This window comes from Mandrillus leucophaeus, unplaced genomic scaffold (genome assembly GCF_000951045.1).
Source record: "Mandrillus leucophaeus isolate KB7577 unplaced genomic scaffold, Mleu.le_1.0 Scaffold332, whole genome shotgun sequence".
Lineage (NCBI taxonomy): Eukaryota > Metazoa > Chordata > Mammalia > Primates > Cercopithecidae > Mandrillus > Mandrillus leucophaeus.
Genome location: NW_012103499.1, coordinates 866,075 through 891,200, shown reverse-complemented (window position 1 = coordinate 891,200; position 25,126 = coordinate 866,075). Strand labels below are relative to the sequence as shown.

The 25,126-nt window shown below is 59.6% G+C and overlaps 1 protein-coding gene across 1 annotated transcript in view; it reads right to left on the bottom strand.

Annotated features, from left to right (window-relative positions):
- Window positions 1–3,014: 3,014 nt before the first annotated feature.
- Window positions 3,015–25,126, bottom strand: part of LRP1 (low density lipoprotein receptor-related protein 1) — an 86,249-nt gene continuing 64,137 nt past the window's right edge. Inside the window, exons 45-89 of the mRNA XM_011988526.1 lie at window positions 22,977–23,102; window positions 22,642–22,770; window positions 22,234–22,353; window positions 21,907–22,020; window positions 21,417–21,566; window positions 21,221–21,343; window positions 20,865–20,981; window positions 20,558–20,686; window positions 20,178–20,300; window positions 19,955–20,095; window positions 19,681–19,871; window positions 18,783–18,966; window positions 18,554–18,639; window positions 18,274–18,393; window positions 17,592–17,779; window positions 17,265–17,470; window positions 16,561–16,749; window positions 15,944–16,092; window positions 15,435–15,528; window positions 15,162–15,278; window positions 14,824–14,943; window positions 14,357–14,479; window positions 14,071–14,196; window positions 13,434–13,550; window positions 12,686–12,792; window positions 12,453–12,585; window positions 11,485–11,604; window positions 11,266–11,388; window positions 10,773–10,913; window positions 10,537–10,671; window positions 10,345–10,464; window positions 9,281–9,549; window positions 8,196–8,374; window positions 7,595–7,701; window positions 7,212–7,328; window positions 6,544–6,720; window positions 6,243–6,383; window positions 5,932–6,105; window positions 5,535–5,696; window positions 5,056–5,230; window positions 4,822–4,923; window positions 4,593–4,657; window positions 4,390–4,480; window positions 4,146–4,290; window positions 3,015–3,980 (exon numbers count right to left, since the gene is read on the bottom strand). Coding sequence (XP_011843916.1) covers window positions 3,840–3,980; window positions 4,146–4,290; window positions 4,390–4,480; window positions 4,593–4,657; window positions 4,822–4,923; window positions 5,056–5,230; window positions 5,535–5,696; window positions 5,932–6,105; window positions 6,243–6,383; window positions 6,544–6,720; window positions 7,212–7,328; window positions 7,595–7,701; window positions 8,196–8,374; window positions 9,281–9,549; window positions 10,345–10,464; window positions 10,537–10,671; window positions 10,773–10,913; window positions 11,266–11,388; window positions 11,485–11,604; window positions 12,453–12,585; window positions 12,686–12,792; window positions 13,434–13,550; window positions 14,071–14,196; window positions 14,357–14,479; window positions 14,824–14,943; window positions 15,162–15,278; window positions 15,435–15,528; window positions 15,944–16,092; window positions 16,561–16,749; window positions 17,265–17,470; window positions 17,592–17,779; window positions 18,274–18,393; window positions 18,554–18,639; window positions 18,783–18,966; window positions 19,681–19,871; window positions 19,955–20,095; window positions 20,178–20,300; window positions 20,558–20,686; window positions 20,865–20,981; window positions 21,221–21,343; window positions 21,417–21,566; window positions 21,907–22,020; window positions 22,234–22,353; window positions 22,642–22,770; window positions 22,977–23,102 — 6,206 coding nt within the window. The 3' untranslated portion in view covers window positions 3,015–3,839. The remainder of the gene's footprint in view (window positions 3,981–4,145; window positions 4,291–4,389; window positions 4,481–4,592; window positions 4,658–4,821; window positions 4,924–5,055; window positions 5,231–5,534; window positions 5,697–5,931; window positions 6,106–6,242; window positions 6,384–6,543; window positions 6,721–7,211; window positions 7,329–7,594; window positions 7,702–8,195; window positions 8,375–9,280; window positions 9,550–10,344; window positions 10,465–10,536; window positions 10,672–10,772; window positions 10,914–11,265; window positions 11,389–11,484; window positions 11,605–12,452; window positions 12,586–12,685; window positions 12,793–13,433; window positions 13,551–14,070; window positions 14,197–14,356; window positions 14,480–14,823; window positions 14,944–15,161; window positions 15,279–15,434; window positions 15,529–15,943; window positions 16,093–16,560; window positions 16,750–17,264; window positions 17,471–17,591; window positions 17,780–18,273; window positions 18,394–18,553; window positions 18,640–18,782; window positions 18,967–19,680; window positions 19,872–19,954; window positions 20,096–20,177; window positions 20,301–20,557; window positions 20,687–20,864; window positions 20,982–21,220; window positions 21,344–21,416; window positions 21,567–21,906; window positions 22,021–22,233; window positions 22,354–22,641; window positions 22,771–22,976; window positions 23,103–25,126) is intronic.

Here is a 25,126-nt window from a genome sequence, read left to right as displayed (position 1 = left end):
CCTCGGGTGGCTGCCGCCGCGCGATGCTGACGGGGATGGATGGGCGCCCCGCGGCTTATTCGGCCCGGAGATGAGAATCATTGATCACGGACGGAAACCCCATCACGTCTGTCAATAGGGCTGACAAACGGCGCCTGCCGCCCTGTCCCCGCCTCACCGCGCCTCTGTGGTCTCAGGACCCCTCGGCTAGACCGGCTGTTCACCTTTGCCCCTCGCCCCCATCACTGACCCCCACGAGGCCCAGCGCACCCCTACGTAAGGGCTGGGCAGGAAATCCCTCTCAGCGCTGCCTGCCCGGCCTCTTGGTGCAGTCTCTGTTCCTTCCCTCCCGCCGTCCCATCTTTCACTACCAGCTCTTCTAGATCCTTGTCCCCTTCCCTATCTCTGTCCTTGTCTCTGTCCCCAGCCCCAGCCCTCTGTCCCCATCCTCTTCTCTGTTTCTTCCTCGGTTCCCTCCTCCCTACAGCCTCTCTCTCTCTCTCCTGCCCGGGAAGCTTCAGCTGTCAGCTGTTGCTATGCTCTGAGACTGTGGCTGAGGATGTGGTATGACCAACACCTAGACAGTGAGAGATAGGGACAAGCAAAGAGACCGAGAGACAGACACATCCCTTGAGAGCCCACCCCAGGGATGCATGCAGATGCATTCACGGGGACAGGGCACACAGAGCGAAATACAGAGACAGGCACACACTTAGCGGCACCCTGACACAGGAGCACAGCAACAGAGGAGCACACCTGCACCAAGACAAGCACATCCAGACAGCTACTCAGTGCGCTCACCCTCTCCTTGTCTTGGCAGAAAGCAAACACCCACAGAGGTGGACACACACACTGAGACACACACAGGTGTATGCTGTCACTGGCAGCCCAGAAGATGAGCAGGGGCACATACAAAGAAATGGACAGATAGATATGGGATGTGACAACCACACACACGAGTCAGGAAAAGGACCGGGTGCTGAGAGGATGAGGCAGAGGCAGAGACACCCAGGGAGACAGGCAGAAGTGAGGAGGCAGGAACCTGGGTGCCAGGGTGGGAGTAGAGAGGAGAGAGGCAGGAAGGGGCAGAAGTCTTCAGAGAGGCAGGAAGGGACAGAAGGTCCTTCTGGCCTTGAGCCAGAACCCTGAGCCCAGGTTCCAAGCAAGGGGGCTGCTTCAGTAGTGGGTGGGAGCAGTGGGCACACCAAGGCCTAGGCTGTCCAGGACAGAAGCCCATTATCAGGGTCCTGGTCTTCTGGGGGCCCAACCCACAACATCTCTCCTTCTTTAGCTACAGTCACAGGCCACCTGTTCTCTCTCCAGTTACACACACATATATGTGCACGCTCGCACAAACACAAGTGCAAACACTCACATGCACACTACTCGCCCTGTCTCTGGGTCTTTGCCTGTGTCCCCCTGTCTCTCCACCTCTGGGTCTCTGCCTCTCATTCGGTATCAGCCTCTGCCCCTGGTTCTCAGCCTCTGTCCCTGGTTCTTCCTCTCTCTCAGGCGGCAGTGAGGGCTTCCCATGTGCCTCCCAGGTGGGCAGTTTGAAAAACTGCCTCCTGCTGGACCCTCTCCTAGCAGGTCCTGATGGGTGAAGGGGGGATGCTGACTGGAGGGGTGTGCCTTCCAAGCTGCAGCAGGGGTCCTTTGTCACTCTGCCCAGGATCTTGAGGTGACAGGCAGAGAATCAGTGGCTCCCGGGGGGCGCCAGATGCGTGGCTGGCAGAGGGGCAGGGGTGGGGCTGGTGGTGGTGGGAGCGGGCAGGCACTGGGGGAGGGAGGGGAGCCGGCTGGCAGAGGGTGGGGGGGTGTGGCAAAATAGCCAGAGGGAAGGAAATGAGAGGCTGGGCTGGGGTCCCAGGTGCATAATGAGTGCTGAGGGGGGGGGTTGCTGTGTGGGCCTTCAGGATAGGCAGTGCTGTAGGAGTACAGACACCACCTGGTGGCCAAATTGGGACACAGACCTCCCAGTTGGCAAACACGGATTCTGTTTCCCGGCAGAGTTGCCCATCCAGGGCCCTTGGGTAGGCAGGGGAGGATCTCAGAGTTGGCTTGGAGGATGAGGTTGGAGAGGGCTTCTCAAGGCTAAGAGGGAAGGGGAGGGCCCCTGTTTCCACAGGTGCCTAGACTTGCAGCTTCCCCAAGTCAGAAGGAAGCCTGGGAGGAATCTCCTGGATTTGAACCAGTGAGGGAGGAGGAATGAAAGGCAGTACTCCCCCGTTGGGAGTTAGGTAAGGGATCTTCAGGCATTTGCACCCACCCTCCCTGAGCTCATATTTGCTGTCCTGGAACTCAAACCCTCTCTCAGTCCTGGGCAGTGTAAACTGTGCAAATTTCTGCAAGAAGTTTCCCCCTCTAGGCAGGGGTTGAAATGAACCTGGACACTTTTGATTGACAGTTTTTTCCTGTTACCCCCTGGAATGACTGAAATGATTGGTGAGCTGGAGCTTCTGGGGGCCTAGGGGGCCTGGCAAACTGGTCTCGCCAGCTCTCCTTCACCGCAGAAGACACCTCGCTCTGGAATGCAGCATTTTACTTCGCATTTCATTCATTAGCCTCCACAAAGTGAGATGTCAATGCTTCAAGAGCAAACTCAGGCAGACAGAACCGCATGGGAGCACCCTGAAGGATGGGAAAGCCTATGCAGCCTCAGTGTATTCACTTCTTACAGTGGGAGATCATTTTGGGTAGGGGGGTGGTGTCCGGTAGAAGTGAACGCAGATAAACAGATCTGAGTTAGTGTCCTAGAGCCAGAAGGAACACAAAATCCGGAGACACGAAGTCACGGCTGAAGGTCACACAGCCAGGAGAAGCAGATCTTCCATGTCAAGTCCAGTGCCACCCGCTTCCCGGGCACAGCAAGATGGAGAGAGGGAGAGGGCCCTGGGAGAAGGGCACTGAAAACCACGCGCCAGCCTGCCTCCAGCACGGGGCAGGTCTCCCTCTGGTGGCCGAAGCAGGAAAGCGCAGCCCCAGGTCCCAGCGTCTCTCACACACAGGCAGACACCAGCGGCTTTTTTTCTTTCTTTCTTTCTTTTTTTTTTTTTGTTTTTTTTTTTTTTTTTACAATTTTATTTATAACAATATCTGTGTTATTTAGTTGTAAAGGAATTCAGCAAAAATTATTAAAACGTTCACGTCCCCAAAACGGGGCTGCCCACTTGCCCTTCCTGGGTGTGGCCCACCTCCTCGGTGTCCCCAGGGGAGGGGAGGCTGGGGGAATGTTTACCAGAGGAAGTCTCCAGCCCTGGGAACCTCGGTGGGGGCCCTGGAGACGGGAAGGGCCTGTCTGGGAGGGGGATTCAGCATGGCCATCTCATAGGTGCCCCTGGAGTCAGGGCTGGGCTTTGAGGTGGCCTCCCCCAAGAACTAAAACACTCCATCCTTTCCTGCCTACCTCACCCAGAGCCACGTCTTCCAGACAGGGGCAGCAAAGAACTCTCCTTCCCCAGAATTAGCCCTCCGGGAGCTGTGGGAGCGGGCAAGCAGGGGTAGGGTCGAGAAGGGAGAGCCTTGGCAAAGTGTCTTATACAGGGAGGGGGAGGCTGCACCACCAGCTCTCCCGGTGGGGTGTGTTCTGGTGGGAGGGTAGGAAGTGCAGCCCCAAGCCCTCCCTGCCTGCCTCCCTGAAGGCAGCATGGGGGTGCCGAGGAGCAGGCAGGGAGGGGATGGAGAAATAATACTGTGCTCGCTTGCTGGCTTGCTCGCTCACATATAAAACGTAATTCCTTCATTTTTACATTTATACATCCGGCGAGGCCGGGGAAGGGCTGGCTGGGGAGGGGCTCACTGAAGGACTTCACTGGCAGGGGGCAGGAGGCTTTCTGGGGGAAGTGCAACGGGGCAGGGCCCTATGCCAAGGGGTCCCCTATCTCGTCCTCAGGGCCCCGGCCCAGGAGTTCTCGCTTCTCGTCCGTGCTGGCCAGGGAGTGGCGACTGCCGTGGCCCCCCATGTAGAGTGTGGCATACACGGGGTTGGTGAAGTTGGTGGGCTGCAGGGTGACAGAGGGTTCAGGTATGGCTTAGGGGCTGGGCCTGTGGCCCAGGTCACCCCACCCCCACCTCTGTCCCTCACCTAACCCAACACCTAACCCAACACCTTTGGTTAGGCCACCCACAGCCTCTTGGCCCTCCACCCTGCCCGCCTTCCAGCCCACCTTGTCAGGGTCCAGGGCAAAGTCGGCATCCAGTAGGCCTCCCACGTCATCAGGCTCTCCGCCTTCGTACATCTTGTAGGTGGGGTTCCCAATCTCCACATTCATGGCCCCGTTGGTCATCCGCTGGTGCTGGAAGCCCTTAGCCCTGGGGAGAGGCAGGAATATAAGGAGGCAGAGATTACTGGGGGGGAAGGTTAGGATGGCAAAATAATGGCCAGAATGTTCCAGATTCCCTGTGACTCACCCTTGGACTCGCCGCTTATACCAGAATACCACTCCAGCCACCAGAAGCACCAGCAGCAGCAAGAGCAGAGGGATTAGGATGGAGGCTATATCTGGAGGGAAGAGGTGGGACACTGAGTCACCAAGGCTCAGGGAAGCAGGAGGCACACGGTCCCCCTGCTCTAGGTCCCAGTGGCCCTGCCTGCCCCACCCCCTGCCACCTACGTCCTGGCTGCTGCTGGCTGAAGACGTGCTCCTCACACCGGGGCCCTGTCATGTGGGGTGGGCACCTGCAGAAAGGAGGGACACAGATGAGTGGACATAACCTCCATAGCCGCTGCTGCCAGGGAAACGGGGTGGCGGGGGGTGGGCGCTGACGCCTGACGATCTTCCTGCTCAGATCTGGGGAAGGGAGGGATGATCTATGCCTGGGTGAAGCCCGGGCCCAACTCACTGGCACTCAGGCATCATTTTGCTGTTCATGGTGCAGGAGCCGCCATTGCTGCAGTGGCCGATGCAGGTCAGACAGCTGGGGGCCACCCGGCCGTCCGTGCAGCTGCAGGAAGGAATCAGAGGCTGGTGCTGGGGCTGGCAGAGGTGTGTCTGGGATGCTGAGGAAGGGACAGGGCAGGGCTAGGACAGGGCAGGGGCTGGGCTGAGTGGAACTGTGGAGGAGGGCTCCACTCACTTGCAGGTGACATCCCCACTCTGCTTGTTGACCACACAGGCCCCTTCGAGACAGCGGCTGCACTTGTTCACCTCACACCTCAGTCCCTCAAAGTAGGCAGTGCAGCGACATTGTCGGGAGCCATCAGCAGCCATCTGGCATGTGCCAAAGTTCTCACAGTAGCCAGAGCACTGCCCTGTGGTTGGGGAGGGAGAGAAGTGCCTCAAGCCCCACCCTCAAGAGGGCTCTCCAAAGGTTGAACAGAGCTTTTCTGTTTGCATGATCTTGGTGCCGGGGGGTGCACTGCCTCGGGGGAAGTGTGCCAGCACCTTTGTGGGGAAGCACCAGCAGCTTGGGTCTGGCTCAGCTGCTTAAGGCCTCTTTTCCTGAACTTGACCCTGTGCGTCCCAGGCACAGGTTGAACATCACCCCATGCTCTGGGGTTCCCCATCACCCGTCACCCTCCTGCCTGCCCTGGGGCCCAGGGAAGGCTCACTCACGGTACTGGCAGCGGTCGCCCAGGAAGCCGGGTAGGCATCGGCACTGGGGCTGGTTGCCCTGGTTGACAGTGCAGGTGCTGTTGTTGGCACAGTAGCCTGCACACACCTGCTGGGTGCATTTGGGGCCCGTGAAGCCCGTGGGGCACCGGCACGTGGGCATGCCTGGTGGGAGAGGATGTGTGAGCGGGACTGTGGCCCTTCGGACCACCTGGCCCTATAGCAGAGGAATGGGCTGGGGGGACCTGGGTGAGAGTCAGAGACTGGAGTGAATGGATGCTGGGTCATGGAAAGAAGGCTGGAGGCGAGGCAGGGGTGGGCATCTGCCTAAGGTGGGGTGGTGGGTGGTGGGGTTGGGACCCGGGGCAAGGAGCAGGCATTGCAGGATGAGGGGGCATACCAGAGGGAGAGGCAGCACAGGTGCCCCCATTGCGACAGTGCTCCCAGCATTGGTCCAGTTCACACTTGTCACCTGTGTAGCGGGGCTGGCAGCGGCACTTGGGCTGCCTCCGTGCATTGAGGAAACAGCTGCCACCGTTGAAGCACTGCAGGTTACAGGTTCCAGGCCGGGGAGCTGCAGGAAGGGCCCGTCAAGGGGCAGAGCCAGGGGAATAGGAGGAGAGGTACAGGCAACAAGGTCAGGGGAAGTCAGGAGCCACAGGAAGGAGAGAGTCCTGAGGCATGGCTGGGATTGGGAGGGCATGAGCGTACCATCTGGGGGGGGTGTTGGAGAGGGCACAGGCACACATGTGCCGTTGTCCAGCCGCTTCCCATTGGGACAGGTGCAGACAGGCCCACTGGGGCTCAGCAGGCAGAGCCATTCGCATTTCTTGCGGTCACATGGGTTGGTCACTGCAGGTATGGGTGGGGTGGGGAGGATGCTGAGCAGGACCCTTCTCTGAGCCCTATGAGCCCAGGGTGACCCCCTCTCCACCAGGTCCCAAGGCCAAAGCTTGGAGACTCAATGCCCACAGGCCTCCCTTCCCCAGCCCAGGCTCCCCTCCGCCCCCACCTTCGGGCTGCTTGTGCTGATGGTACAGGACCACATCAGAGGCGTGGCTCAGGCCCCCTGTCAGGTTGACCAAGGGGCTGTGGCCAAACTTATGGATCTTGAAGACACGATTATTGATGTAGGTGACACCATAGATGTAATCCTCAAAGACGTCGATGCTGAAGGGGTGACTTAGGCCTAGGAGAGGAGGTGGAGTCAGAGGGGACCTGAGGGGCGCTCAGACCCTGGCCACGCTGTCCAGGACACTGGCACCCATGGCTCCCAGACACCTCAAACTCAACACATCCAGACCAAATTCCCCTCCCCACGCCTGTTCCTCTTCCTGTGGCCACTACTGGCAAAAGGTCCCATCACCCCCAGACTTCTGGGGTCATTCATGGCTGACTTCTGTTCCTTCTCCCCGCATTTGCTATGTTCCTAATGTACCTATGCTGCCTCCGTGCAACCCAACCAATGAATGGACAAGTAGGCCAGAGGGTCAGGGTGGGCCTCACGCCTGCAGGGCAGGTTCAGGGGGAGGCCAGCTGGAGAGGCCTGGAAGGTGCTACAGCATTGCTGGGGGTCAGTGACAAAGGATGGGAGGCATTGAAGTGAGGCCTCTGGCTTAGTAGGGAGGATGTCAGGGTTGGGGACAGGGCTGGGGACTGCGACTGCTACCAGGTTCTGACCTCGTTTGCTGTCAGCAGCCACAATGGGGTCCGTGCCATTGAGCCGGATGCTGCCGATGACTGAAAGCTTGGCATCTGCCCAGTACAACCGCTCATTGTGATAATCCACGGCCAGGCCTGGGGAGGGAGAGAGCACTGTGAGGGCTTGGCCTCCCCAACCCAGCCTTAGGGTGGAAAGAATTGCCTCCATGCCTGGGACAGTTCCACCCTGTTCTCATGCCACTCACAGTCGCCTCTTCCGGGAAAAGCCTCCACGGCCAATCCGCCCCGTCCCAGTCCAAGCCCCATCCCATCCTTCACTTTTGTGTGACTTCAGCAGTAGCTGGGCTCTGTGAGCCGGGCCCCCTCCACACCCGGTCCCTCCCGCCCCCTGCCCCATGAACCTGTGGGCCACTGAATGTTGTCCTGCACCAGTGTCTCCCGAAGGGTCCCATCCATCGCTGCCGTCTCAATCTTGGGGTGGTTGCCCCAGTCTGACCAGTACATGGTGCTGGGGAGGGAGAAGGGGTGAGTGTGGGCAGGCCGGAGGGCCAGAGGAGACAGGCCCAGGCAGGACACCAGCTTCTTGGTCTGGGCACAGGGACTGCTAGGGACTGGGAGGAGGGCGTTCTGTTCTTCTACAGAGAAGCAGGAGGGAGTCCACTTCGGAGCGGGTTGAGGGGCTTTTCCTCTAAAGCCACAGTGTGCTCATTCAGAGCCACCGACACTGGCAGAGCTGTTCCCTGGGGCAGAGTGTGGCTGTGCATGACAGCCGGCCGAGCAGAAGTCAGGTCCCTGCCCAAGCAGGCCCAGCTGGGGGCCCTGGGCAGAGGCAGCATCAGGAGGGCCAGGCAGGGGTGGCCAAGAAGGCCCAAGGGCCTGAGAAGGACTCTGTCCTCAGGCTGGCCAGGGAGGAAAGGGCATGCCTGTGGGTGCAGCCACCAACCCTGTCCCCAAGGCTTCCTACCACCAGCCCAGAGGCCTCCCCCCAGGGCCCCTGCCCACCCCCTCAGTGGGTCCACCACAATGGCGTGGGGCTCATCAATCATGCCCGAGATGAGTGTCTTGCGGTTCTCGCCCTTCATCTGTGCCACCTCAATCACATCTCGGCCCGAGTCAGTCCAGTACACGTTTCCGGCCACCCAGTCGATGGCAATGCCTCTGGGCATCTTCAGCCCTGAAATCTGAATGGAAGCCACAGGTTCAGGGCCCACCGCTTTGTCTTCCTGCCATTATCCCCCCACCACCACTCTGCCAGCCTGTCCCTGCTGGAACGTCACCCCAGGCTCACAGCCAAGCCCCTGGCTTTAAAGAGATTCGAGCAGCATGGAGCTTATGCACCAGACTTGCAGCTCTCACACGGGGCTGGTGAGCCCTCCCTGAAGCCTGCACGATGGCGATGATCACCTAATTTTATTGATAAACAAAGTGAAACCCAAAGAGGTTCAGTGAGGCAGCTAAGACGTACACAGTGTATGGTGGCAACGACGGGGGACTGGTGCCGGAGGGCTGTCTGGCTGCCCATCGTGCCCTGCGCCCTGGGCTGCCTATAGCACAGCCAGCTGCTGACCATTCCCACTGCTCTGTCTTCCCGCCGGCCATGCCACAGAACACAATCCTAAGACTGCCCCCCTGCCCCACTCTCACCCTTGGCCCCTCACACTGCCCTTTTCTTTTCTTATCTTTTTTTTTTTTTTTTTTTTGAGACGGAGTCTCGCTCTGTCACCCAGGCTGGAGTGCAGTGGTACTCTGCAACCTCAGTGCCACTGCAACCGAGTGGCACTCGGCTCACTGCAAGCTCCACTTTCCAGGTTCAAGGGATTCTCCTGCCTCAGCCTCCTGAGTAGCTGCGATTACAGGCGCCCGCCACCATGCCTGGCTAATTTTTGTATTTTTCTTAGAGACAAGGTTTCACCATGTTGCCATGCTGTTCTCAAATTCCTGACCTCAGGTGATCTGCCCGCCTTGGCCTCCCAAAGTGCTGGGATTAGAGGCATGAGCCACTGTGCCACTGCTCTTTTCAAATCCTGCTCTGAACCGCTTGCTCTATGGAGCTCTTCCACTCCATCCACGCCAGCGTGGGCACTCACGTTGAGGTGGGTGACACCCCGGTCAATCTGTCGCCGGTGGCGGTTGGAAGTGGTAGGAGGCGCAGCAGGTGGCAGGCTGCGGTAGGAGATGGTGCCCGTGTGCCAGTTGGTCCAATAGACACGGCCAGCCTTGACATGGACATCCATGGCATCAATGCGGACGCTCTCGTCACCCTGGAATGCCTGCTCGTAAGCCGAATGGGGGTGCCCAGGGAACAGGCTGCGGATCTCATTGTCATCAGCAATGTACAGGACCTGGTACTCAGAGCCTGGAGAAACAAGAGGTCAGGGCTGGGGCTGTGGGATGGAGATGTGCACCCCACCCAGCTCGGCTCCTTTCACATGAACGGTGTCCTCTCTCCTAGTAGAACAATCTGCTCTGGCCAGAAGCTGCTGCTTACCCCCCCTGCTCAGGGTTGTAGGCTCCAACCTCAGCCTCTGGACCTCCTCCTCTCCTCCCCTGAGCTGATCCACTGTGACCTGCTCCTTTCAGCCAAAAAGCTGTCCCTGCCCCTCTAGACCCAGAGACTTCTGCCTCCTCAAGGCTGCTGGAGGGCATCACCATGCTCTCTGCTACAAACTGCCTGGCACATGCTCGGGGATGCATAGGCACATGGGGTGTGTATGCTTGGCATGGAGCATGTGGGTGTGCACGGCAGTGCATGGTGGGGGTGTGTGTGTTCCAGGGGTGTGTGTGAATGTGCACAGGCATGAGGAAGGCACAGGTGGGCATCAAAGCGTGTGGGGAATGTGCAGGTAAGGCCCCCATGACTGTGAGTGTGCACTGCGTGTCTGAGTGTGCTCTCGTTCTGGCAGTGGTGGGTGAGGAGGCGTGTGTGCAATTCAGAGCACTGCTGCATCCCAGACTCCTTCAGTGAGCCAGCCCCAGGACCTGCTCCCTCTGCTCGGGCCAGCCCTTTGCTCAGGCAGCTGCACCTATGAGTATGGGGCTTCCTGTCCGGGCAAGATGTCCACAGGAAGACATTCAATTCCAAGTCAGCCCCGTTTGATAACCCGATCGCCCTGCCCCATCCAGCCTTTCTGCCCTCTGGCAGCTCTGGCACCTTCAGCCTTGCAGGTGTTGTGCGTCTTCATGAAGTTCCGAGCGCAGCTGCAGAGGTGGCCACCCTTGGTGTTGTTGCAGAGCTGGGAGCAGGTGCCGAAGCGCAGGCACTCGTTGATGTCTAGGGGTTACAGGGAGGGTCATGGGGGTCCACAGCTGGGGTGTCCGCCCCTGCTCTGCTCCACTTTCCTACCTTGACATCCGGGCTGGCCGGGCACGGTGTGGAAGCCAGAGCGGCAGGCACAGTAGGCTGCTTTCTCGGTGCGTACGCAGCGTGCCTCGTCCCCACAGATGCTGGCGTTGGTGGCGCAGCTGGTCAGCTTGGGGTCTGTGGGGGACAAAGAGTGGATGCCCTCCCTTGAGCCACCCCAGGCTGGGGCTCGGCTCTCCCCGCTCCCCACCAGCGTCCAGTCTGCTGCTGGGCCTCACCGATGCTGCAGTCCTCCTCGTCAGAGCCATCCCCGCAGTCGTCGAACATGTTGCAGCGTAGGGAGGAGGAGAGGCAGCGCTGGTTCCGGCACAGAAACTCCTTCTTATCTTTGCAGTGGGTGGTCTGGGCCGTGGGGGGCTCTGAGGAGGGCGGAGGCTTTAGACCCTGGGTATTCACCCCTGCCCCCTCCTCCCACAGTGACCCCATAGACACCAGTGGCTCCCAATTCCTAACTGACAAGGCTTGCAGTGGGGGCAAGTCAAACTTTCGGGTTCCCAGCCCTACCTCCAAGACCTAATGCATCAGGCAGCCCCCAGAGCCTTCCCCAGGGGCTTCTCTTGAAAGAGCCTCCAGACTCCTAGCAATGGATCCTCCCCTTCCTGGGCCAGTCCTCCTGGTTAATCCTAACCCCAATGCAGCTCCCACAAGGCTCACACTCACCCCACTGTGCACTATCCGCCCCCTGCAGGCCTTTGTCGGCCCCCTGCTCACCACAGTCCTCTTCATCAGTCCCATCCCCACAGTTGTCCATGCCGTCGCATTGGCGCCCGATCCACAGACAGACACGGTCATTCTTGCAACGGAAGGGCCGGTTGGGAGGGCACACGAACCGGGCTGCGACAGCCAGGGGAACACAGAGCCGGAATTAGTCTTGCGGGTGGGGTGGCTGCTGGCCACTGGGGAGCCCGGGAACCCCGCACCAAATCTCACCACACTCCTCGGGGTTCTCATCTGAGTTGTCCCCACAGTCATCCTCGCCATCGCACTTCCAGGCCAGCGGCTTGCACAAGGTGTTGTTGCACTGGAACTCATCCAGGGGGCAGGTCCGCACTGGTGCCGGGGGAGCCAAGAGAGAGAATGAGCCATGAGCCCACCCAGACCCCTCTCTCCACAGGTGGGGGTTCCAGGCTCAGAGGGGTCACCAGGTAAGCAGTGGCACAGCCAAATTGGAACCAGGTCTCTTAATTTTCTACTTGGTGGGGCCAAACTGCCTTTTCTGGTATTTAGGGGAGAAGAGGTCATTTTTCAGGGGTGTCTGGAAGAGTTCAGAGGGCACTCCTTCTCTGGTATGTGGCAGGGCATGGGGCTGTGTAGTTCCACAGCAGGGACGCGGGAATGGAAGACCAGGGCTGGGAATGGAAGACCAGGTTCCCATCCCTGTGCCCGGCCTACCAAGGCAGAGCCAAGACATCTGCCCACACAGTTGGGATTTCCGCTCCAAGCCCCAGTCTTTTCTCACCCTGGGCTTCACCTGCCCCCTCTGTGCTGCCGAGCCCAGGCAGGTCAGCGAGGGACAGGTACTATCTCACTGCCCCAGGAAGGGAAAATAGCAGGGCTTTTCTTCTTGGGGCAGCAGACTGTCTCAGAGGAACTTGTGGATTGGGGCCTAGACAGGTACAGCCCTCAGGGTTTGCTGGATTTCAGCTCAACTGGTCCCCTAGACTAGGGGGCGCTGAGCTGGGCACAACCCACACAAAAATGTGTATTCAGGGGTCCTGTGTCTTGTTTACTACTACGTCCCTAACACCTATGGCAGTGCCTGGTACATGGTAAATGCTCAATAAATATTTGTTGCATGAAGAATGAATACAGAAGAGAAAGATCGAGTGAATGACTGAGCCATGTGACAGGGTGGGCAGCAGAGGGAGGACCCAGGGAGACCAAGCTAAGGGGCGCACCGCCAGTGCCGCAGGCCTCCTCGTCGCTGCCGTCCATGCAGTCAGCGTCTGCGTCACAGCGCCAGCGCAGGGGGATGCAGTGGCCGCTCTTGCACTGGAACTGGTCCATGTCACAGCGGGGGGTGCAGTCTTTCTGTGGGCATGGGCACAGGCAGCCGGTCAGCTCTTGGCACCCCCAAGCCCTGCCTGAACTCTTCTGAGGCCACCTCCTTCCTTCTCATCTCCCTGCCCACCTCGTCTGAGCCGTCCGCGCAGTCGTGGTCTCCATCGCATTTCCAGCGCCCCGCGATGCAGCGGCCGTTGGCACAGGAGAACTCACTCTCGGAGCAGGGTCGAGGGGCTGGGAAGGACAGGGGGAGACAGGCCCAGGAGGGTGGGCACAAGGACTCCAGGCCTCAGTAGTGCCACAGTCCTGAGCCCAAGGCCCATCCCCACGTCTCTGAAGACCACAGCTGACTGACCCAGAGGCCGAGCCAGTCCTGGCAGAGCCCACTGGCTGCCTCTATGGAACAGCTTGGCACAGGCAGGCTCACACTTACCCCATGGGACAGACACCAGAGAGGGCACAGGTCCCTGGCCTTGCCCTCAGGACAGACTGTGTTTGGGGAGGGGAGCGGGGACAAGACCACTGAGACAAGCACCAGGGTTTGGGGAGAGGTCAGTCAAGGATGATGGGTAGAGGCACGGCACAGGGATGGGGGGCTCTGGGGCAGAGGTGGGGGTGTGGTGGGAGCACAGGCACATCAGAGACACCTACCTCTGCAACCCCGAGAGGACAGTGTGAAAATGGAGAGAAACATGAGATGAGGTGAAATGGCACAAACTCAAATACACAACATGGAGTGGGGTGGGTGAGGAGGGCGGCTCCTGCCCCCGCCCTGGGAGGTGGCTGCCAGCTCTGGCGCGGCCTGTGGCAGGAGGGCGGCACGGCAAGGGCCAGGCCTGGGAGGGGCTCCCGTGGGGCTGGCGGGTGGGACGTACTGCAGCTCTCCTCGTCGGAGTTGTCGCCACAATCGTTGTCGTAGTCGCACTGCCAGCGGCCGGGCACGCAGCGGTTGTTCTTGCAGCGGAACTGGTATGGCTCACAGGTGCGCTCATCTGGAGGAGGCAAGTGTCAGGGCAGTCAGGGACAGGGCTGGGGCAGACATTACGATCCAGACAGGCATGGCATGGTCAGGCTGGCTTGGCGGGGAGGGTGGGCATCCTGGCTTGGGAAGGGTCAGCCGCGGGGAGCCCAGGCAGTGTTTTGAGATGTGGGGTCTATAAGGAGGTTTGGGGACAGGAGACATGATTGGGGGGGTGTGTGTGGGCAGCTGCCTTGGGGAGAAGATGAACAGGTCCCATAGGGTGGGCAAGGAAAACTCCACACAGGTATGCGCAGATGAGGCGTGGGCAGGGGCAGGGATAGGGAAACTGGGAGGCATGGGGCACAGGTGGATGTGGGGAAGCAAGCTCCAGCCAGGCCTCCTTCCCCAGCCCTACAGCAGGCCCAGGAAGCCCAGCACCAGGGCCACACTGAGAATGGTAAGCAGGCGGCCCCCAGCCCTCCGCCTGCCAGGGGCACCGTGCCTCCCACCCAGGTAGACCGTCTTCCTCCTGGAGTGGGGTCTCAGCTCACCACACTCTTCCTTGGGCTCATCTGAGCCATCCCCGCAGTCATCCTCTCCGTCACACTTCCAGCGCGCTGGGATGCATCGGCCCGAATCCTTGCAGCGGAACTCGTCCACGCCACACGTCATCTGGGCTGCAAGTGGGTGGGCACGCAGTGAGGATGAGACTCCTTCCAGGAGTCTGCCAGGAGGGTGGGGAGGGCCTGGGAGCGGCCACTGAGGGGGTCGCACGTTGGGGTGGTGTGAGTAGCAGACACTGGGGAGGGAAGCTGGGCTCCAGGCCAGGCAACTCACTGCAGTTGGCGGGCTCGTCGCTGCCATCCACACAGTCATTGTCCCGGTCGCAGACCCAGACCCGGGGGATGCACCGTTTGGTAATGGAGCACTGGAACTGGTTGGGAGCGCAGGTCACCTCGGCTGCGGGGCGGGCAAGAGAATGAGGGCCCTCCCTTACACCTGCCACTCCAGTTCACCATCACCATCTTCTCCCTCTTCCAAGCCCTGGCCTTGGTCCTGCCAGCAACTTCTTGGGAGGAAGGAACAGTTTACCCCCAGTTTTGGTGCTTTTTGTTTTCTGGATCTCTATGTCTCTATATCACGCGTGGTGATTTTTATGAGCAAAGCAAGTTACACCCAATATAATTTGTGTTGCCCATCTACTAAAGCCATTTGAGAGCCTCTCAAAGCTGTGGGGGGGATTCTGCCTGCCCTGCTTCCGTGTCATCTCCCACCGCTGCCCCCCCACCACCTCTGGCACTCACGGCAGTCCCTCTCGTCCTCCCCGTCTCCGCAGTTGTCCTGCCCGTTGCAGCGGAAGATGCCGGGAATACAGCGGTTGGTGTTGGTACATTTGAACTGACTGGGCAAGCAGACGTGGATGTCTGTGGGGGGAGGAGGGAGTGACTTGTGGGGAAGGGAGGATTCAGGGGCAGGGAGAGGGTGCCCATCCCTCAGCAGGGAGGACAAAGGCTTGAGCCGCAGGAATCCAGCCTGGAGAGCAAGCTGCCATGGGCTGCAGCTTCCCTGTCCTTGACAGCCCCAAATCCTGGGGCGGGGAAGATGCTGGGGAAGGAGGGAGGGCGGCCAGGCAGTGCTTTACCACAGTTGGCCTCGTCACTGTTGTCCTGGCAGTCATTGTCTCCATCACAGATGAAGGCAGGGTTTGTGCAGATGCCTGTGGAGCACTGGAACTGTCCGGGCCGGCACTTGAACTCGGCTGCCAGAGAGGGAGGCTCAGGGTCAGAGTGGCTGGGGTGGACACGGCCAGGTCCACTTGCAGCCACAGCCTCTCCAGTGGCCATTCAAAGCCTCAGGAGTCAGGCCGCCTCTGACACAGCTGGGCACCCTTGTGTCACCCCCAGCAGGCACTCACGGCAGTCCGGGGGCTCATCTGAGTGGTCCCCGCAGTCGTCCTCGGTGTCACACTTCCACCAGAAGGGGATGCACTTGTCGTTCTTGCACACAAACTGGAGGGCAGGCGGGGGCAAGAGGGGTTGGTGGGGATCTGGGAGACTCAGAAGTCCTTCTTTTGAGGGGGTTGGATGTTTCAAAGAAGTTGAGGCAGGGGTCAGGGTGTTCTGGGGCAGGTTGGGCTATGGTGAGTGCAGAAAGGCCAGGTGTGGCGCTGCGTGGGGTAGGGTGGGGAAGGCAGCACTGGAGCATGGCGAGGAGGGTCAAGGTTAGGGTGTGGAGGTATCTGTGTGAGGTGACGGGGGTAAAAGTATTGCTGTGGGGAGACAAGAGGTAGGCAAGAAATGTGGGGGTGTTAGCGTGGGAAAACCAGATGTGTGAGGGCATTAGGACAGAGCAGGTGTTGGGGTCCAAGGAGGATTGGGGGTCAGGGAGTGGGCACTGGTGATGGGATCTGGGGGACAGCCTCACCTGGCTCGCTGTGCAGTTGGACACACAGGTGCGCCCATCGCTGCCCAGGTAGAAGTTGGTGGGGCAGGCACATTTGTGCCCTCCCCCGGGGGACAGCAGGCACAGGTTGCTGCAGCCACCATTGTTGACCTTGCAGGGGTGATTGGGCACTGCCAGAGAAAACGTCGTGAAATGTGGTGACATTTCCTGCCTTACCAAAGGCTGCCTCACTCACTCCATCCTGGACAGAGGTGAGTGGCCTAAACCCTGCCTCTTTTAGGAGGGAGCTGAAGCCAGAGACAGGAGAGGATTCTCTCAAGGTCCCAGGATCAGGCCAGGCCTGAAGGCCAGCTCCCCACCTCCTCTGTGCTTCCCCTCCAGGGTCCTTCTGGGGGCCCGGCACCCAGACCCCCACTTGATTGGCCTCAGGGCCTTGCTGCTGCCAGATTCCAGGACTGGATCCAGGCTTGGCTGAAGCTCCCGGGAGCCAAACCATCCCCTGTCTAGACCCTCCTGGAGTCTCCCAGTGTCTGGCCAGGAGAGGGCTTGGTCAGTGCTGGAGAAGGGATAAGCAGGAACTCCCAGGGACCCCAGTTCCCAGCTCACCCTTCACCTGCTCCCACCCCTTGCCTGCTCACCGTCCGGCTGGCGCAGGGCGTGGAAGACGTGCAGGTCCATGGGCCGGTGCAGCGTGCTGATGAGGAGTGTTTTGTTGGTGCCCGTGGTCTTGTGGGCTCGGTTGATGGACTTTGTTTCCCAGTCAGTCCAGTAGACGTAGTCCTCAAACAGGGTCAGTGCAAAGATGTGCGGGATGTCCTGGCTCAGCACTGTGGGGCCGAGGGGCAGGCACGGTGCCAGTCAGCCTGAGCTCGGACAGGGTGCCAGCCCACTCCACCTCAAGCCCCACCACCACCCTGCGAGGTGGGTGTCAGCCCCAGTTCCAGATGGTTCAGGGGCCCCCCATGTTCTCACAGTTAACAAGTGTCAGAGCTGGAGTTCAAACCTAGACTGCCTCATGGCAAGTTCCTGCCCCGCCAGTGTATGGTTTCCCTTGGGAAGTGGGGAGCACTGCAGTTCCCAATCGCAGGCCTCCCACCCCCACCCTCCTCGGGGCCAGTCCTCCAGAACTGTGTATATAAGGGAAGGGCCTCTCCCTGGGTGGTGGCCAGGCTGGGGAAGCCCCTGGGGTGCTCTGAACCTCACACCCCAGCGAGTGGTGTCCTGAGGCCATGTCCTCTGCTTTTTATGTCCACTCTTGCCCCCAAAACTTGATCCCCTGTCGCTTTAGACTTCCATCCCCACCGAGTCTGCTGTGCCTGGACAGCCTCACTGGCACACTGACCAACGTGGCGATTGGAGCCATCCAGGCTGGCAAACTCAATGTAGTCCTCGCGGGCGTCAGCCCAGTAGATGCGCTCAGTGACATAGTCCAGCGTCAGGCCGTTGGGCCATGTGATCTTGGTGTCCACAATGACGCTGCGACTGGACCCATCCATGCCGATGCGGCCAATCAGTGAGTGGTCACCCCAGTCTGTCCAGTACAGGTACCTGGCGATGGGTAGGCAGTGAGCCCTGGGAGATCCCATAACCCATCCCACCAGTGGCCTGCAGGGAGGCTGGGCTTGGATGCTGCTTTCAAGGGCTTCCCCACCCCTCCTCAGCCACATACCCATTCTGCACATCCACCACCAGAGCCCTGGGCTCTCGGAGGCCAGAGCTGACCAGCACCGTCCGATAGGCCCCATTGAGCTTGGATACCTCAATGGTGTCCCGGCCTTTGTCGCACCAGTACAGGTTGCCACCCACCCAGTCCACAGCCAGCCCGTCGGGGTTGCTGAGGCCTGTACGGTGTAGGACCTGCAGGAAGGGGCAGGGGAGGGAGAGCTCTGGGTGACCTGGGGGAAGACCTGCAAGCCTCTGTGAGGCTCAGCCTCCCCATGCATAAAATGGGGTAGAGCTCCCTCTGCCAGCTCTGGTGGGAGAACCATGGAAGTAAAATGCCCAGTTCTGGGCCTGACACTATGTACGTGTCAGCAGAGCCTCTAGGAGAGGGGGCTGTAGGTGGGGAATGGGACCACACTCCAAGCCTCACAGTGCTTGGCCAGACCTCAGGGGGAACTTTCTGATAATTAGGGAGACGTGGGGCTAGCAGTGAGGGGAAGAGCAAGAGGAATCTCCTGGTCCTTGCTGTCTGGGCCCAGAGGAGAGTAAGCAGCCAGAACAAGCAGTCATACAGTGGCTAGTGGAGTGAGAAGGAAGTAATTTGGGTTGGTGGGACGGGAAGGAGAGACGATCTGAAAACAGCCATCTGGGGTGGGTCAGTGTCGGTCGCTGAGGGCCGCCTGCCTTACCTGCACGTTGCTCCCATTAAGGTGCATCCTTCGGATCATGCTGCCCTGGGTCGTCACATCTGTCCAGTAGATCATTTGCTCTCGGTAGTCAAAGTCCAAGGCAACGGCATTGTTCAGGCCCTGGATTAGGGGAATGAGGGAGAGCAGAAGTCTGTTGTGGCAGCAGGGGCCACATTTACATCTGGGGGAGGGATGGTTGGACCTAAGTGGGGAGACTTGCAAGGGAGGCTGTGCTGGGTCTGGGAGATGGGCAAAGGGGAGGAAGGCCTGGGTTTGGTACCTGCTTAAGTAACGTGTAGTTGGACCCATCCAGGTTGAGCTTGCGTAGGTAGTACCGGTTGGCAAAGATCAGAAACGGTTCCTCGTCTGCAGACAGAGGATCTTGCCTCAGCTCCTGGCACATTCTAGTGGCCCTGGTCTCCTGCCTGTCTGGAGCTCTGCCACCCGGGCGGTCCCACACAGCCCCCAGCTGCCTGGGTCACCTCATGCCCTCCAAGCGTGAATCTCACCAGTCACAGCCTTGCAGCTGTGGGGGTCGCCGCCGCGGGGTGCGTAGCCCTCCACACACAGACACTTATAGCTGCCATGGGTGTTGATGCAGCGCTGGCTGCAGGGGAAGGTGGTGCTGCACTCATCCACATCGGCACATGTCCGGCCGTCGTCCTTCAGCCGGAAGCCAGGGCGACAGCGGCACTGCAGGCACAGGGAGCCTTGGGCTGGGCGTGTGGCAGGGTCTGGGCCTCCCACCCTGGAGACCTGGCTCAGAGACTCCAATTCCTTCTACCCGGCCTCATTAGGGGCAGCAGCACATGGGTACTAAGTCCACCCAGCTGGCTGTCTGGCCTTCGCAGTCCAGGCCTCCTTCTGTGTGCCCCCGAGTGTCATTTGACAGAGCTGCGTGTGCCCTCCCCCTGGAAACGCTTTCTTCTCATGGCTGTTCTCCTGCCTCAGCAGCTGCTCCTTCTCAGGCTCTTCTGCTGGTCCCCTCACCTCCCTGCTCCTGGCTGTTGCTCAGCTTGGGGCTCAGACTTTGGACTGCTCTCTTCTCCACCTACACTGCTCCCTTGGGAATCATATCCAGATTCATAGATTCAAATAGCATCTCTATGGTGATAACTCCCAGACTTCCCTCTCCAACCTGGGCCTCTCCTTGAACTCCAGATCTGTGTATCTTTTGCCTACTTGACGCCTCACTCCTCTTTTCCTCTCACACTCCGTATCTCATCTGTCAGCAAATCTGCTGGCTCTCTACCTGCCAGATAGAGGCAGACCCCAACCAAGCAGATTTCCATCTCATTCACTGCTGTATCCCCAGTGTCTAGGGGATGAATGAATGAATGAGGCAGTGGAAAAAGGCGTTCCTGGCACGTCTGGGGTGTGGAAGCTCCTCCCCAGGGCTGGGCATACCTTGAAGCCAATCTTGAGGTCCTCACAGTCCTGGCTGCAGCCACTGAGCTTGTGGCTGAGACACTCGTTGATGTGGCAGCCACGCTCATCCGAGCCGTCACCACAGTCATCCTGGCCATTGCAGAGCAGTACCTCAGCCACACAGCGCCCGCTGCTGCACAGGAACTGAGACGAGGCATTGCACTTGTGCTCTGCAGAGGGGCGGAGGCAGCAGGTCAGCAGGGTCTCAGGCAGTCTGGGGAGGGGGCAGAGGGAAGCCAGGTCTGGGGCCCACCTGGGCTGGTGCAGTGTGGGTTCTTGGGAGCCTCGTCACTCTGGTCGTGGCAGTCATTCTCGCCATCACACTCCCACTGGCGGGAGCTCAGACAGCGCCCATTGGCACAGCGGAACTCGCTGGGGCCGCAGGTCGGGTACTCTGGGGGAGGAAGGGACCTGTGAGGCTGATGCCCTGGCCCAGCGGAGGGCAGGGCCTCCTCCCACCACCGCCGAGGGCTCACCACACTCGGGGGACTCATCGGAGCCATCTGCACAGTCACGGTCATGGTCACACACGAAGTGCTTGGGGATGCACTGGCGGTTCTGGCACATGAACTCACGGTCATCACAGGTGCTGTTGTACACTGTGGACGGAGGTGGACACAGCCCTTCAGCCCTGCTCGGCCAGCAGCTGACCGTCCCCCACCCTGACCTCCTGTGGTTCTCCTGGTAGAGTGGGCGGGGCACTTGATGAGGAGTCTGGACACCTGGACTACAGCTATGGCTCCACCCCAGCAGACCCCGCTGAGGCATTTCCTCTCCTGCACCCCAGCTTCCCCATCTGCAAAGTGAGACTGGGGTCATTTGCTGTCCACCCGGTCCACACAGCCCCGCCACTCACAGCAACCAGCTGCGATGCTCTCGTCTGCACCATCAGCACAGTCTTTGTCACCGTCACAGAGCCAGCGCTCGGGGACGCACACGTGGGTGCCAGGGCAGGAGAAGGAGGAGGGGCCGCACGTCTTGCCTTCTGTGGGGGGAGAGGGGGCCATCGAGAGACTCAGGAGGGGGTGGATGAGGGCCAGCAGCGGAGGTGATGCACTCGCTGCTTCGCCATTGTCTGCAGGGGTGTCTGTGTGTGGGGTGGAATTGGGTGGAGTCTGTCTCTCCCTGGGGCACCTCCCCCAGCCCAATCCCAGCTTCCTCACCACAGTGAGCAGCCTCATCCGAGCCGTCCCCACAGTCATCGCTGCCGTCACACAGCCACTGCTTGGAGATGCAGCGATGGTTCTGGCACTCAAACTGGGCCTCTGAGCAGAACTTGTCTGGGGCAGTCGGAAGCCACAGTTAGATGTGGAAGGGCGGGGGTCACCCACCTGGGGAGGCTGATGCCATGGGAAGGACAGGAGAAATGCCCACAGCAACCCTCTGTGGGGGGCTCAGCAGCAGCTAGAGGCAGAGTGGGGCAGGGGGTGAAGGCCCTGGATGCCCTTTTCCAAGGGGGGACTAAGAAGTGGGGCCCAGCAGGTTCTTGGAGCACTGAGTGGGTGCTGTGGTCACTCACTGCAGTGGGTCTCGTCCTCGCCGTGTTCACAGTCATCCTCCTTGTCACACGTCCAGCTCATGGGGATGCAGCGCCCACTAGGGCAGGCGAAGTAATTCAGGGGGCATCTGGGGCGTTTCACACCTAGGGGGCGAGACAGGTGTGAAGGCCGTGCTCACCGCAGGCCACCGCCCACCACACACCTGCCCCTGCCCACCTGGGCAGTCGCGCTCATCACTGTAGTCCCCGCAGTCGTTGGCGCCATCACACACCCAGCTGGGTGCGTAGCAGAGCGAGGTCCGCTCACAGGGCTGGAAGAGTACGCCCTTCACGCCCAGGCGGAAGTAGCTGCTGCAGTCGGTGGCACCTGGTGGGGGCAGGGGTGAGGGTGATTCCTGGTTCCCCCCGATCACCCCCCACTGGGGCAGTTGCCAGCCCTACGGTACCTTCATGCTTTTCCAAAAGTTGAACAGTGCCCTTCCAGTGGGGCACTGTCTGCACCATCCGCTCACTGCCCCCACTCGGAACCCCATGGGAGCCCAGGAGCAGGAGCGGGATGGGGACAGGGCCTCAGGGAGATGGAGGCTGTCAGTGGGGACAGGGCAAGGCAGAGAGGAATGTGGGCAGCTGCAGGAGGGCCTGAAGGCGGGAGATGCAGTGAGCGATGGGGAGGAGCCCAGGAGGTGCCAGCAAAGGGTGTCACTCACTGCAGTTCATCTCATCTGAGGCATCCTCACAATCCACAAACTGGTTGCAGCGGCTGGAGTTCCCGATGCAGGTCCCGTCCCGGCAGCGGAACTCGCCCACACCACAGGCTGTCTCTAGAACAGTGCCCGCCCCGTACCGTCAGGCCAGAGTTTTCTCTGTGTAGGCCAGGAGGATGCAGGACAGAGCTCCTGGCCCACAGCACCTGCCCTGGCCTGTCACAGAGTGCCTTAAACCAGACACCACGGGGCCCAGGGACAAAGCTCGGCCAGGGAAGGGTGGGGCAGGAACTGAGGTACAGATGGGTTATGCCAGTGCGCCTCACTTACTGTTGCAGGGGATCTCATCAGAACCATCCCCACAGTCGTCGGCCCCGTTGCACCACAGCATGTTGGACACACAGCGCCCATTGCTGCACTGGCGGAAAGTCTTCTTGCAGCGGCGGGAGTCTGCAGATGGAGGAGTAGGATGCGCATCAGCCATAGGCACAGGGAAAGGGCTGCCTCCTTGAGACGTCATGCACGTGTCCAGCTGGCCGCCCCCCAACCCAAAGGCCCAGTACAGGCTAACAGTGGTTCTGCCCTTCATGAGCTCCCAAAACTCATGGTCAGGAAGCTGGGTCCTGATCCTGCTCCATCCTGCAGGGGCTGAGGCTGCTGCCGGAGGGCCAGGGGCCTGGGGCAGGAGAACTTGGGCTTTGGACCTAGAAGAGGGAGGGGCTGCAGAGGGCTCCTTACTGCAGTAGGATGGCTTCTCATCGGACTTGTCCTTGCAGTGGGGGACGCCGTCGCAGGTCAGGCTGAAGTTGATGCACTCGCCATTGGCACACTCAAACTCATCTTGTGCTCGGCAAGAGGAATTCACCGCTGGGGAGGGAGGTGGAGGGAGCTTTCTGAGCCAGGGTTGTGGGCCCCAGTGCCCACGCCTCCTTCCCCCTGAAGCTGAGGTCATCATCAGCTTCTTCTTGGCAAAAGGCTTTGGGGCGCTGGGCTGGAGCGCTTTGGGGAGATAGTCACCATCCCCGGTGTGTGCTTGGGTTCCCCGCCAGCCCCTCCCCTGCTGCCTGTCTCACCTCGGCAGGTGAGGTCATCCTGGAGGATTCGGCCCCCTCGGCACGAGCAGTTGACATGGCCCTGGTGAGTGAGCAGACACAGGTCCTGGCAGCCACCATTGTTGATTCGGCATGGAGAGAGTTCACCTGAGCAGGGACAGGGCGGGCGCAGGGCTGCAGAGTGTTCTCTATTGTGCATGCACCCAGAGTGCTCACCCACTCACTGACTTCACAGAGCTCCCAAGCCTCTGCTCAGCCATGGCAGGCACAGCGGCTTGCAGCCAGTGGGAAGGGCATGGGGATGGCTGCTGTGGAAGGGCCAGGTGCATGGGGTTTTTGGCAGCTGTGCTGTTGAGGATGTGTGTGCTTTTAGGCAGGGCACGGTGGGCTTTGAGTGTTTCTGGGAGATTCCAGTCTGAGGGCCCTGAGATTATGGGTGCAGTAGTGAGCCCCAGGGTGTATGAGAGATGCCTGGGAAAGCTGCAGGTCTGTGGTGGGGGGCGGTGGGGCATGTACTTGTGCCCACTGAGGGCACGTGCGCCCAGGCTCTCAGGTGTCTGTGTTGCTCCAAGTGAGGAGAGTGACCAGGGTGGGGGTGGGGGCACCAAGGGCGTGGATGAGCCCTGAGGGGCGGAGGTGACATGAATGTGTGTGTGCAATGTGGAGGAGACGCCAGGCGTGTGCAGAGTCCATCTGTGTGTGTAGATGTCTTGTGGGGAAGGGGTACAGGAGCACTGAGGGTTTTGCAGTTTCAAAGGTGTGTACAGCTGTATGTGTCTGTGTAACGGAGGCTCAGGGACAGCAGCACCAGGCAAGTGTGTGTGGGGAGTGGTGTGTGGGGTGTGGGGTGTTTATAGTATGTCTGTATGATGTGTGTGTGTGTGTGCTATGTGGCATGTGATATGTGTTGTGGGTGGTAGGTGTGTGGTGTGTGTATATAAGTCCTATGTGTGGTGTGTATGTGTCATGTGTGGTGTGTATGTGGTATGTGTGTGTTGGTGGGTGGTGTGTATGGTGTGGTGTGTGTCTTGTGTGTGCTGCAGTGTGTGTGGTATGTGTGTATGTGGTGTGTGTGTGTGGTATGGTGTGTGTGCTGTGTGTATGTGGTACAGTATGTGTGGTGTATGTGTATATATGTTGTGGTGTGTGTGTGTGCATGTGGTATGTGTGTGTGTGTTGGCTGGGTGTGGTGTGTCCTGTGTGGTGTGTATGGTGTGTTGTATGGTGTGGTGTGTGTCTTGTGTGTGCTGCAGTGTATGTGCTATGTGGTGTATGTGTTGTATGTGGTGGTGTGTGTATGTGGTATGTGTGGTGTGTGTGGGAAATGTGTGTATGTGGTGTGGTGTGTGGGGGTGTGTGGTGTGTGTGGTATGTGTGGTGTGTGTGGTGGTGTGTGTATGTGGTATGTGTGGGCTGTGTGGTATGTGTGATTGTGTGTGTGTGGGGTGTATGTGTGGTATGTGTGGTGTGTTTGTGGGGGTGTGTGTGTATGTGGTGTGTAGGATATGTGTGGTATGTATGGTGTGAGGTGTGTGTGTGTGGTATGTGTGGTGTGTGTGTGGGTGTGTGTGGTTTGTGTGTGGGGTGTGTATGTGTGTGTACATGTTGGGGGTGTGTGTATGTGGTGTGTGGTGTGGGGGGGTGTATGGTGTGGTGTGTGTGTTGTGTGGGAAGGGTGTGGTATATGTGCTGTGGTGTAGTGTAGTATGTGTGGGATGTGTGTGTGGTATCTGTGTGTATGTGGTGTGTGTGTGTGGTGTGGTATATGTGGGGTGTGTGTGATACGTGTGGTGTGTGTATGTGGTGTGCAGTGTATGTGTGGTGTGGTGTGTGTATGTGGTATGTGTGTGGTGTGTGTGTGGGGGGGTGTGTTTATGTGGTATGTGGAATGTGTGTGTGGTATGTGTGATGTGGTGTGTGTGGTGTGTGTGTATGTGGTGTGGTGTGTGTGTGGTATGTGTGGTGTGTGTGTGGGTGTGTGTGGTTTGTGTGTGGGGTGTGTATGTGTCAGGGGTGTGTATGTATGTGGTGTGTGGTGTATGGGGGGTGTGTATGGTGTGGTGTGTGTGTGTTGTGTGTGTGGGAGGGGTGTGGTGTATGTCGTGTGGTGTGTGTAGTATATTATGTGTGGGATGTGTGTGTGTGGTATGTGTGAGGGGTGTGTGTGGTAT